Source organism: Cherax quadricarinatus, chromosome 7 (assembly GCF_038502225.1).
Source record: "Cherax quadricarinatus isolate ZL_2023a chromosome 7, ASM3850222v1, whole genome shotgun sequence".
NCBI classification, from domain to species: Eukaryota; Metazoa; Arthropoda; class Malacostraca; order Decapoda; family Parastacidae; genus Cherax; species Cherax quadricarinatus.
The window spans coordinates 15,256,199-15,270,194 of record NC_091298.1 but is presented as its reverse complement, the minus strand read 5'-3'; the positions used below and the strand labels follow the sequence as shown (position 1 = coordinate 15,270,194).

The 13,996-nt window shown below is 39.1% G+C and overlaps 1 protein-coding gene across 7 annotated transcripts in view; it reads left to right on the top strand.

Moving 5' to 3' along the window:
- Su(var)2-10 (E3 SUMO-protein ligase Su(var)2-10) overlaps positions 1-13,996 on the top strand; it is a 239,724-nt gene that overhangs the window by 85,802 nt on the left and 139,926 nt on the right. For all 7 annotated transcript variants that reach the window (XM_070082312.1, XM_070082315.1, XM_070082311.1 and 4 more), the window contains exon 6: positions 1,501-1,608. In XM_070082312.1, the coding sequence (XP_069938413.1) occupies positions 1,501-1,608 (108 nt within the window). The remainder of the gene's footprint in view (positions 1-1,500; positions 1,609-13,996) is intronic.

Here is a 13,996-nt window from a genome sequence, read left to right as displayed (position 1 = left end):
GCAAAGTTTCTGCAAGCGGCAGGAGTCGATGTTGCCGACAGTTGAGCATCCAGTGCCAACTTCATGGTCTTATATCTCGGTAAGTACTGACCCTAAAAAAAAATTTTTATTCTATAACATGTAGGAAAATGTGTTCTTCATTTTAAAAGAAAAAAGCGATTTTTTTTATTTTTCAAAATATTGGGAGTGCCACGCGAGTGAACGTAGATCTACATTTGGACAGTTTAAGGGTTAAGTGTCTGTCAAGAGTGCTAGGTGACAGGAAACCTGTAATTTATTTCAAGCCTTAGACCAGTCTTCCCTGTTGGTACTGTCATCACCTTGGCAACTGCTGTCAGTGGACCACAAGCCTACATGGCCATGACAACCTAGCTGATCAAGCTCTTGCAGCAGATAAGGGGTACAGTTTCCTCCTGAACACTTCTACAGTTATTTAAGTAATATTTCTTGTACAGTGGAACCTCAAATATCGAACTGCTCCCAACTCAACCAATTATGTAAGTGTATTTTTGTAAGTGCTTTTATAAGTGGATTTTTGAGGGTCTGAAATGAACTAATCTAATTTACATTATTCCTGATGGGAATAAATTCGTTTGGTAATGGCACTCGAACAGCTGTCTGGAACGAAGAAAATTCAATATTTGAGGTTCCACTATATCTCCTGGTATGAGGCTAGAGAGTTGTGGGCCATAGATGTTGACATAGGGTTCTCTAATTGTGCGTATGACACCCCTGCTATTCACTAGACTTGGTTTACCTCCTGTAGTTAGTATTGGGCCTCACTGAACCTACCTTGGTATTTATGTATTTACAGATTTAGCATACTTAAGAACATTTTGTAAGATCCTTTGTTGTGGTTCTTGAAGACTTCTCATACATTTACTAACCAAAAGTATGCCATGAAAGTAATTTTGTTAGATTTTATTTGATACCCATGTGTACTTGCAAAGACAGAGATTATGTATGAGTGGTGATGAAAGTGTCGAATGATGATTTTTTTTTTGGGGGGGGGGGGAGTTTTTTTTTTTGGGGTCACGCTGCCCCGGTGGGAAACGGCCAACATGTTTAAGATAAGATAAGATTTCGTTCGGATTTTTAACCCCGGAGGGTTAGCCACCCAGGATAACCCAAGAAAGTCAGTGCGTCATCGAGGACTGTCTAACTTATTTCCATTGGGGTCCTTAATCTTGTCCCCCAGGATGCGACCCACACCAGTCGACTAACACCCAGGTACCTATTTGCTGCTAGGTGAACAGGACAACAGGTGTAAGGAAATGTGTCGAAATGTTTCCACCCGCCGGGAATCGAACCCGGGCCCTCCGTGTGTGAAGCGGGAGCTTTAGCCACCAGGCCACCGGGCCACCTGTATACTTGCATGTGCTATATATGCCCATGGAATACTGTATGTATTCAAGCATTCATGTCTTTCTCTCTCTATATCTCTATGTTTGGATCTAACACTAGTGTAAATTAATAATATTTTTAATTACCAATTTCAAGACACCCATCCCCACCAACAAGCCCGGAGTAGAACCAAAGCGACCATCCCGACCAGTCAATGTGACTGCACTCTGTCGTATATCTCCCACTGTTACGAACAGGATACAGGTGGGTTAAACACTTGTTTGAAATAAATTTGTTGTGTTTTAATATAAAAACTGTTGTAGTTGTGGCTTTGTGATTGAGCACGAAATAGTAAATTTAAAGATGGAGAGATGAAAATATTTCCAGGTATCAAATATTCCTGAGAAGGATAACCTATGGTTTTACCCTGATTACTTTTTTACTCTATTTTCAGCTTCATTATTTTTATTTGCTTATAAAGTATCCTGAAATTCACTTGAAACTTGCATCCTTCAAAATTTAGCAGAATAGCCCATAATGAAAATTTTTAGAACCAGTTTTTAGTTTATTGGAAGTCTTTCCATCTCATTGGTGCTAGAAATACAAATGATCAGATATGGAATGCTCAGAATTCAGTACACATTTCCAGATACAGTGGAATACTGTTATTGCTTTAACAGCTTAACTTGGAATCCACCACAAGTGTAGAATATCATAAATTACGCTGTAATTATGAATTATGCTTTTGTTTGAGCAATGTAATTACGCAAGATGTAACTCTTCAAGTGGTAAGTACTAGCTTTTGTTTTTGTAGAAAATTCAGTTTTAGGGACAAAATTTGGTGATATTTGTCAATCTTGTTTCACAGTGACCTCAGAGTTTTCAAGTTGCACTGTACATTAATTTTGCATAAATTACCATGTACATATGTATTTGGTTACCAGATAATAAAATGTTCTAAATTTAATTACATCTTAGGTCTTTAACTGATTGTTCTATTGAAAATCTTGTCATTGGCTCAGCTGGCACCCCGAGCTGTTTCACCAGCTTGGTTATGTTGTGCAATGACAGATAATTCTATCGGTGTTTGTGTGGTTCCGTCTATTGTCCCAGTAGTGAGCCCCTGGCTAATAATAAAGTGAACATAATGTAAAGGAAAAGGAAAAAGTCAAATGACCTTATTTACTGTGTGAAGTGGGAAAGGCCTCTCCATGATCACCCCAAACCCCTCTCCACCAACCACCCCCAACCAGTGGGAAGGGCTCCCCCCCACTCACACCCCAGCCCTCTTCCCATGGATTCCCAGCACCTATAACCCTAGCCCACCACTCAAAACAACCCACCACCCATCACAAAAAATTGCCCAAGATAAGATAAATTGAAGTGAACATGGCCAAAAATAAAATCTGTTGTATATAACATAAAGAAAAATTAAAGGGAGGAAGAGAAAGCTAGAGCAGGAACAAACAAAAATGGAAAAAAGGTAAGAAATATGCCAAGATGAAAGAAAACGAGAGAATTCAAATCAGGTGGCAGAACTTGGGAAAGACTCAGACTCTGTAAATGTAGGCTGTCAGAACATTTTCAAATACTGTGCAAAAGGTATGTGCCTATATGGCAGAGCTTGCTGGAATAAACACAACAGAAAATGTGCAGACATGTTGAGAAAGGGAAAGTGTGGCTTTGACAAAGAGTGCAGGTATATACTTCCACCCAATGATGTGCAAAGCTTCAACACAGTTCAGAGATTGTTATGATCCGAATTGCCCAGACTGTCATGTAAAAGGAATGTGGCACTACAGAGAAAGCAGAAAAGGGAAAATGAACAACAATCTTGTTTTAGACATGAAGAGAAACGAACATACCAAAGAAAGAGGCAAAACAAGGGAAATGCTACAGATGGGCAGAACAGTGGGACGTGGCAAACCAGGCATCAGCCCATCAGGGCCTAATACACAATCAGATGCAAAGTCGGTACTGGAGAAACCAGGGGTATGTACACCAGGTAATACGTCACCAGTGGTACTAACGAAACACAGCAAACCAAAACATCCCAAATGGTAATTCCTGCTTCATATTTGTAAATATTCAGGGTCTGAAATCAAGAAATCAAATAAAAATGACAAAGCTAGTTATGTCAGTGGGCTCCTATCAGAAGCCATATTTGGAGCATTTACAGAAACACATACAAGAGATGTTTTGGACAGAGATATAAAGATAGAAAACTATAACATGTATAGATGTGATAAAATTAATAGGTCATCTGGGAGGAGTAGGACTCTATGTAAAATATACTTTCTATTGCTGAATTCTATGAATAATGTATATGTAGTAGAAATCCTAGGCATTAAAGTTGAAAATAGGAATTTGGTAATTATCCTAGTATATAAACCACCAACAGCAACTGCTGAGAAATTCACAAATCAGTTAAGGAAGATAGATAGCTATCTAGATAGGCTAGAAAATTCCACACCAAATATTTTACTCCTAGGAGATTTTAATTTCCCACGTGTAAAATGGAAGATGGCGCAACACAATGTTATACCAGAAATATCTCCGGGATGCACTCTGGCTCAACAGGCACGTACCAGGGAACTAATGAGGCTTTGTGAAAGTACTCGTTGAACCAACAGATAATTGATCCCACTAGAAATGAAAATGCCCTGATTTGATATTCACAAATAACAAGGAACTAATCAGAGACATAACAGTTACAAAAAACAACATACAGGAGGGCCCCACTTATCCGGCTGGTTAGGTTCCAGGCTACCGCCGTAAAGTGGAACACCCTTTTTTTCCACTTACAAATGCATACAAACACTAGATAACAAGTTTACACTAACATATATTAAGTTAGCAATAGAACCAGGCATCAAAAAACAATAAAAAAGTACAATACACACATAGTGCACTCATTACTTACCTTAAAATATTTATAGTCTTAATCTAGGGTGAGACAAGTAGTATTTATTGTAAGAAATCAAGTGTGGTATGTATGGTAGTCAGCCAGGCTACCATACCAGGCCACCCCACCCACACATACAATTCTATGATATTTAAGCATCCCAGAGCGATAAAATGTACATACAGTTCACTCATTACTTACCTTAAAATATAGGGTGAGATGAGTAATATTTATTGTAAAAAATCAAGTGTGGTATGTATGGTAGTCAGCCGGGCTACCATACCAGGCCAACCCACCTACACATAATATTCTATTACATTTAAAGGAGTAAGTAAATGAGATAAAACGAATAAATGAGAGAGAGAAAGAATGAGTGCATGAGAGAGTACAGGCGCAGAGTTATGTAAACAAACCAGGCGAAGGTAAGTTTTGTAAACGAAGTGTACACGTCTGGTTTGTGTACAAGTTACATTGTGTACAGGTTGTCTCTACATTGATACGGTAGAATAAATAAAGAAGAACACTCCCATTCTCATGTAACATCATTTTGAGAAGAAATGATGCTCTGAGTGAAGGCAATGGAAATAAGTCACTCTGACTTTTTTGGGTTATCCTAGGTTCTCTACACATATGTTGTTATGTATGATAATCTGTGTAACTGTATTTGTGTATACCTGAATAAACTTACTTACATACATACGAAAGGAATAATTTTCTACAGTTACCCCTAGTAACACATTTTCTCTTACGTTAGATTAGAGAAAATGTTATTCTTGGCATCACTTGTACAAGTTATCTGGCTACTACATCTCATATTTGTTTATTTATTCTATTGTGGGGTGTATTTATCATCTTTTTATGTTATGTATCGTGTTTATTATATAATTTTGAAAAAAAATATAATGGATGGATTAATGAAAATGTGTATATTAACGTAATATACAACATTTAATGAGACTCGGTGATTATTATTATTATTATTATTATTATTATTTCTAATATGGCGTCACTTGTGCAAGTCGTCTGCTACCACATCTCATATTTATGTTTATTTATTCTATTGTGGGGTGTATTTATCATCTTTTTATGTTATGTATCGTGTTTATTATATAATTTTGAAAAAATATCATAGATGGATTAATGAAAATGTGTATTTAACATAATATACGACATTTAAATGAGACTCGATGATTATTATAATCATTACTAATATGACATCTGGAGACATAAGACACTCTTACTGATTTTAATGTGTACCTGCATGCCAGCACAGTATGTAAGTTTATTTAAGTACAGGTATACATAAGTATAATTATCAGAGTACAGTGGACCCCCGGTTAACGAACTTTTTTCATTCCAGTAGTATGTTCAGGTGCCAGTACTGACCGAATTTTTTCCCATAAGGAATATTGTGAAGTAGATTAGTCCATTTCAGACCCCCAAACATACACGTACAAACGCACTTACATAAATACACTTACATAATTGGTCGCATTTGGAGGTGATCGTTAAGCGGGGGTCCACTGTATATATAAAATATGAAATAACTTTTAAAAACATTTGAAATTTTGGAGTTTCCAGACAAAATGGAGAGACTTAGTGCTTACTGAGCTCACGAAGAATGTAAACAAACAGGGTGGGGCGCGGTGACCGTATTAGAAAGTCAGGTGGGGGGAGCCGTATAGCGAGTTTTGGTCATAATTTGAAATGACCGTATTAGCGGAACGCCGTAAAGTGAAACGCCATAAAGCGGGGCCCTCCTGTACTCTGATCACAACATCATAGAAGTTTAAACGAGTATTAACTCAGGGTTAGGGAACTACATCACTAATGTTAGAGAAGGGATGTTCAGTAAGTTTAATTTTAACAACCATAGAATTGACTGGGAAAAAATAAACCAAGAGCTATCAGACATATCCTGGGAATCAGACATGAGCACTCTAAATCCCCACCAGTGTCTAGAGAAGCTGAATATAGAAGCATACAAGGTATGTATGAAGCACATACCATTGAGGAAACCCAGAAGATCAGATATAGAGAGAGAGCGTAGGAGATGGTACAGAAGAAGAAAATGGGTTACTGAATTGCTTAAAAACACAGATATGCTGCAATAGTGGGAAGATAGTCTTAGACAAGAGATCATTGAATTAGAGCAAAAACTTGATGTCATACCTAACAGAAGAAGCACAAAGGGTCATACAGGATATTACAAGAAACCCAAAGTATTTCTATTCCTTTGCAGAATCCAATCTAAGAACTACCTGTAGAATTTGACTTTTATTGAGAGGAGATTCGTATACTAACGATGAACAGGAAATGAGTGAAATCCTGAAAGAACAGTATGAGTTGGTGTTCAGCAACGCACTAAATGACAGCAAGGTAGAAAATGCAAAAACATTTTTCACTTCAGCAGAAGGCCGCGCAGACCAACTAACTGACATTAGTACAAATCCCAGATTTCGAAAAAGAAATGGATAACATGCCCACTTACTCAGCACCTGGGCCAGATTCATGGGATGCCCTATTTATAAAGAAGTGCAAAGTACCACTAGCACAAGCCCTCAGTATTCTTTGGAGAAAGAGCTTAGATCTAGGTAAAATACTGGAGGTCTTAAAGAGGTCAAACATAGCTCCTTTGCATAAGAGAGGTAGTAGAGCACTCGCTAAAAATTACAGACCAGTAGCCCTAACTTCTCACATCATAAAAATCTTCGAAAGCGCGATGAGACAGCAGATTACAAATTTCATGGACCAGCATAACCCGAATCAGTGTGGTTGTAGAGCAGGACAATCATGACTATCACAGCTGCTGAACCATTTTGACAGAATTACAGAGGCTTTGGAATACAACCAAAATGCAGATGTGATTTACACAGATTTTGCAAAGGCATTTGACAAATGCAATCATGGAGTAATAGTACACAAAATAAGGGCCATGGGCATTACGGGAAGGTATACAGATGGATTTTCTGGCTCTTGACACACAGAACACAAAAAGTAGTAAACAGAACAAGATCCAGCATCAGCGAGGTAAAAAGTTCAGCGCCCCAAGGCACTGTCCTGGCACCTCTGCTGTTTTTCATCCTCATAGCAGACATAGATAAAAATGCCAGTCACACTTTTGTATCATCATTTGCAGATGCTTACTTTAGTAAGCATGAAAATCACTACGGTAGCAGATACTGGAAAATTACAGGAAGACATAAGCAGGGTTTTACAGTGGGCAGTGGAACAACATGGCATTCAATGGTGATAAGTTCCAGCTGCTTAGGTATGGAAAGAATGAAGAACTCAAAAGGAACACTATATACAAAACTCAAGAGGGTCACCAAATAGAACGAAAGGAACACGTAAAAGACCTGGGAATAATTATGTCAGCTGACCTTTCTTTTAAAGACCATAACAAGACAAAGATCACAACAGTCAGGAAGATGACGGGGTGGGTATTGAGAGCTTTCAAAAAAAGGGAAATAATATCAGTGGTGACACTATTCAAATTGCTAGTGCTCCCTCATTTAGAATATTGCTCAGTACTGATGGCCACGTTCAAAGCAGGAGAAATATCAGAGCTGGAACAAATACAGAGATCGTTTATGGCTCACATTGAACCAGTAAAGCACCTAAATTACTGGGAACGCCTTCAAGTTTTGAACGTGTACTCATTGGAGCAGGTGAGAGAGAGAGAGAGAGAAATGATAATATATACCTGGAAAGTACTCGAGGGCTTGGTCCCAAATCTGCACACTGCCATAACAACATATTGGAGTGAGAGATATGGGAGGAAGTGCAAAATAAACCCAATGAGGAGCAGGGGTGTGGTAGGGACAATAAGGGAACAGTGTATCAACTTTCGGGGTCCAAGACTATTCAACTCTTGCCAGAAGATATCAGAAACACGGCTGGAACAAGTGTAGAAGCCTTCAAGAGGAAACTGGACGAGTATCTTTACCAGGTGCCAGATTAACCAGGCTGTGATGGATATGTGGGGCAGCAGGCATCCAGCAGAAGCAGCCTGGTTGACCAGGCAAGCACCAGACAAGCTTGGCCCATTGCTGGGCTCTGAGAGTAGTGAAACTCTTGAAACTCTTCATAGGTAAAGGTAAGGCATGGCAAAAAGTGCATCTCTGGAGTGGAGCATAATTCTGTATATTTTTTTAAGGAATTACAATTTACAAATGCAATATAACACCTTTTTTATATGCTGGTGCTTATTTAAGCAACCACCATGCTACCCCATTCATTGCTGTTTGTAGTACTATTATACAGTAACACCAGTGACAAATGTCATTATAGGTAGTAGGTTGGTAGACAGCAACCACCCAGGGAAGTACTACCGTCCTGCCAGATGACTGTGAAACAAAAACCTGTAACTGTTTTGCATGATGGTAGGATTGCTGATTTCTTTTTCTGTCTCATAAACACGCTAGATAACAGGGATATCTTGCTACTCCTACTTACACTTTGGTCACACTTCACAGACACGCACATGCATATATATATACATACATCTAGGTTTTTCTCCTTTTTCTAAATAGCTCTTGTTCTTCTTTATTTCTTCTATTGTCCATGGGGAAGTGGAAAAGAATCTTTCCTCCGTAAGCCATGCGTGTCGTATGAGGCGACTAAAATGCCGGGAGCAATGGGCTAGTAACCCCTTCTCCTGTAGAGATTTACTAAAAAAGAGAAGAAGAAAAGCTTTATAAAACTGGGATGCTTAAATGTGCGTGGATGTAGTGCGGATGACAAGAAACAGATGATTGCTGATGTTATAAATGAAAAGAAGTTGGATGTCCTGGCCCTAAGCAAAACAAAGCTGAAGGGGGTAGGAGAGTTTCAGTGGGGGGAAATAAATGGGATTAAATCTGGAGTATCTGAGAGAGTTAGAGCAAAGGAAGGGGTAGCAGTAATGTTAAATGATCAGTTATGGAAGGAGAAAAGAGAATATGAATGTGTAAATTCAAGAATTATGTGGATTAAAGTAAAGGTTGGATGCGAGAAGTGGGTCATAATAAGCGTGTATACACCTGGAGAAGAGAGGAATGCAGAGGAGAGAGAGAGATTTTGGGAGATGTTAAGTGAATGTATAGGAGCCTTTGAACCAAGTGAGAGAGTAATTGTGGTAGGGGACCTGAATGCTAAAGTAGGAGAAACTTTTAGAGAGGGTGTGGTAGGTAAGTTTGGGGTGCCAGGTGTAAATGATAAATGGGAGCCCTTTGATTGAACTTTGTATAGAAAGGGGTTTAGTTATAGGTAATACATATTTTAAGAAAAAGAGGATAAATAAGTATACAAGATATGATGTAAGGCAAAATGACAGTAGTTTGTTGGATTATGTATTGGTAGATAAAAGACTGTTGAGTAGACTTCAGGATGTACATGTTTATAGAGGGGCCACAGATATATCAGATCACTTTCTAGTTGTAGCTACACTGAGAGTAAAAGGTAGATGGGATACAAGGAGAATAGAAGCATCAGGGAAGAGAGAGGTGAAGGTATATAAACTAAAAGAGGAGGCAGTTAGGGTAAGATATAAACAGCTATTGGAGGATAGAGGGGCTAATGAGAGCATAGGCAATGGGGTCGAAGAGGTATGGGGTAGGTTTAAAAATGTAGTGTTAGAGTGTTCAGCAGAAGTTTGTGGTTACAGGAAAGTGTGTGCAGGAGGGAAGAGGAGCAATTGGTGGAATGATGATGTAAAAAGAGTAGTAAGGGAGAAAAAGTTAGCATATGAGAAGTTTTTACAAAGTAGAAGTGATGCAAGGAGGGAAGAGTATATGGAGAAAAAGAGAGAGGTTAAGAGAGTGGTGAACCAATGTAAAAAGAGAGCAAATGAGAGAGTGGGTGAGATGTTATCAACAAATTTTGTTGAAAATAAGAAAAAGTTTTGGAGTGAGATTAACAAGTTAAGAAAGCCTAGAGAACAAATGGATTTGTCAGTTAAAAATAGGAGAGGAGAGTTATTAAATGGAGAGTTAGAGGTATTGGGAAGATGGAGGTAATATTTTGAGGAATTGTTAAATGTTGATGAAGATAGGGAAGCTGTGATTTCGTGTATAGGGCAAGGAGGAATAACATCTTGTAGGAGTGAGGAAGAGCCAGTTGTGAGTGTGGGGGAAGTTCGTGAGGCATTAGGTAAAATGAAAGGGGGTAAGTCAGCCGGGATTGATGGGATAAAGATAGAAATGTTAAAAGCAGGTGGGGATATAGTTTTGGAGTGGTTGGTGCAATTATTTAATAAATGTATGGAAGAGGGTAAGGTACCTAGGGATTGGCAGAGAGCATGCATAGTTCCTTTGTATAAAGGCAAAGGGGATAAAAGAGAGTGCAAAAATTATAGGGGGATAAGTCTGTTGAGTATACCTGGTAAAGTGTATGGTAGAGTTATAATTGAAAGAATTAAGAGTAAGACGGAGAATAGGATAGCAGATGAACAAGGAGGCTTTAGGAAAGGTAGGGGGTGTGTGGACCAGGTGTTTACAGTGAAACATATAAGTGAACAGTATTTAGATAAGGCTAAAGAGGTCTTTGTGGCATTTATGGATTTGGAAAAGGCGTATGACAGGGTGGATAGGGGGGCAATGTGGCAGATGTTGTAAGTGTATGGTGTAGGAGGTAGGTTACTGAAAGCAGTGAAGAGTTTTTACGAGGATAGTGAGGCTCAAGTTAGAGTATGTAGGAAAGAGGGAAATTTTTTCCCAGTAAAAGTAGGCCTTAGACAAGGATGTGTGATGTCACCGTGGTTGTTTAATATATTTATAGATGGGGTTGTAAGAGAAGTAAATGCGAGGGTCTTGGCAAGAGGCGTGGAGTTAAAAGATAAAGAATCACACACAAAGTGGGAGTTGTCACAGCTGCTCTTCGCTGATGACACTGTGCTCTTGGGAGATTCTGAAGAGAAGTTGCAAAGATTGGTGGATGAATTTGGTAGGGTGTGCAAAAGAAGAAAATTAAAGGTGAATACAGGAAAGAGTAAGGTTATGAGGATAAAAAGATTAGGTGATGAAAGATTGGATATCAGATTGGAGGGAGAGAGTATGGAGGAGGTGAACGTATTCAGATATTTGGGAGTGGACGTGTCAGCGGATGGGTCTATGAAAGATGAGGTGAATCATAGATTTGATGAGGGAAAAAGAGTGAGTGGTGCACTTAGGAGTCTGTGGAGACAAAGAGGGGAATGTATGAGAGTATAGTTTTACCAACGCTCTTATATGGGTGTGAAGCGTGGGTGATGAATGTTGCAGCGAGGAGAAGGCTGGAGACAGTGGAGATGTCATGTCTGAGGGCAATGTGTGGTGTGAATATAATGCAGAGAATTCGTAGTTTGGAAGTTAGGAGGAGGTGCGGGATTACCAAAACTGTTGTCCAGAGGGCTGAGGAAGGGTTGTTGAGGTGGTTCGGACATGTAGAGAGAATGGAGCGATACAGAATGACTTCAAGAGTGTATCAGTCTGTAGTGGAAGGAAGGCGGGGTAGTGGTCGGCCTAGGAAAGGTTGGAGGGAGGGGGTAAAGGAGGTTTTGTGTGCGAGGGGCTTGGACTTCCAGCAGGCATGCGTGACCGTGTTTGATAGGAGTGAATGGAGACAAATGGTCTTTAATACTTGACGTGCTGTTGGAGTGTGAGCAAAGTAACATTTATGAAGGGATTCAGGGAAACCGGCAGGCCGGACATGAGTCCTGGAGATGGGAAGTACAGTGCCTGCACTCTGAAGGAGGGGTGTTAATGTTGCAGTTTAAAAACTGTAGTGTAAAGCACCCTTCTGGCAAGACAGTGATGGAGTGAATGATGGTGAAAGTTTCTCTTTTTCGGGCCACCCTGCCTTGGTGGGAATCGGCCAGTGTGATAATAAAAAATAATATAATAAAAATAAGGGATGACATTAGGGTATAAGAATGTAATGAAAGAAGTTCTACAGAGATCATTGTTGGGCTCCATACTCTTCCTTTCATACTGGATATGGATGATGCCAAAATACTAAAGAAAAGGAGAAAACAAAGGAATGAAAGAAGGCTGCAAGAAATCCTTAATACACTTTAAGAATAACCAGATAAATGGTTACTGGAATTTAACCCTAGCAAAAGCAAATTTTTGGAACTGAAAGTTGGGGAAAGGTCAGAGATAGACTACTATCTGGGATGAAAATAGCTATTAGAAAAAGTTTAAGAAAATCATCATGGAATGGCAAATGCCCAAGCATGTCTCGTCAATTAAATATAAATAGAAGAACATCAGCAGTGCAGGCTAACCCAGCAAAGATGACAGTGGCACTCAGGAGCCTAGACAAAGACATTCACAACACTGTACCTCATATGTGTAACTTATTCTTTGTATGCTGTGCCATTGGGAAACCTTCAAAGAATATAAGACAAAATGAAACTTGCATTGTTACTGGAGGAGTAAAGAAGAGGGGATATGACTGAGACATAAAATACAACAGGCCATAAGAATAAAGAGGCATATTTGGAAATTACACATCCAAATAAGCCACAGTAAATGTAGTCTTTCAGCAGAGATTTGTCACCATCATTATTTAACATATTTAGAGATGGAGAGGTGTGGGATTAAAATACAAAGTGGGAGTTGTCATGGATAATCTTTGCCTTTGAAACATTTTTTTTTTTTTTTTGTGGAGATTTTGAAGAGAAATTGTGAAGGTTGGTGGGTGAATTTAGGAAAGTGTAAAAGAAGGAAATGAAAAGTGAATATTAAAAGGAGCAAGGTGATGAGAGTAACAGAAAAAAAGTCTAGGCATAGAAAGGTGACATATTAGGTTGGAGGGAGAGTATGGAGGAAGTGAATGTATTTAGATGCTTGGAAGTTGGCATGTCAGCAAATGGGTCTACAAATATGAATTGAATCATAAAATAGATGAGGTGAAAAAAGGTGGGTGGTGTGGTGAGACATCTGTGAAAAGAAAGGCTTTATCTGTGGAGGGAAAAAGGGCAATGCACCAAAGTTTTAGTGATAGCAACATTTTTATAAGGGTGTGAGGTATGGGTTTTAGATGTAGCAAAGAGGCTAGAGCCTGTGCATATGTCATGATTGAGAGCATTGTGTGAACATTATGCAGAGAATTTGGAGTGTAGACATTAGAAGACAGTGTGGGGATCACTAAAGATATAATTCAGAAGGCTGAGGAGGGGGTTGGTGAGGTGGTTTGGGCACTTAAAAAGGATGGACCAGAAAAGAATGACCAAGAGAGTGTATAAATCTGGGATGGAGGGAAAGAGGAACAGTGGTTGTCCCAGGAAGGGTTGAAGGGAGTGGGTAAAAGAAGTTTTAAATACTAGGGGCCCGAGCATCCAGTAGGCTTGTGTGACATTAAGAATGGAACGAGTGAAGACAAGAGGGTTTTATAGCTTGATGTATTGTTGCAATGTGAGCAAGGGATTCAAGGAAAAGTGGTTAGCTGGACTTGAGTCCTGGAAGTGGAAAGTATGGTGCCTGAAGGATGCTTGAGGATAATGCAGACCAGAAAGTCATTTAAATTGTGATATCTGTGCTCTTTAGGTAAGACAACTTTTAAGGGAATAATTGGGAATGTGTTTCCTTTTTTTTTTTTTGGTTGCCCTACCTTGGCGGGAGATGGCTGGTGTGTTAAAAAAATTAAGATATATTTATTTAACACAAGAGTAATAAATAAGTGGAATGAACTGAGCTTTTATTTAGTGGGAGTGAACTTCATATAGGTGTTCAAAAATAGTTATGCCAAGTCAGAGGGCTCAATCCCATTGAAAGTTAAGAGCTC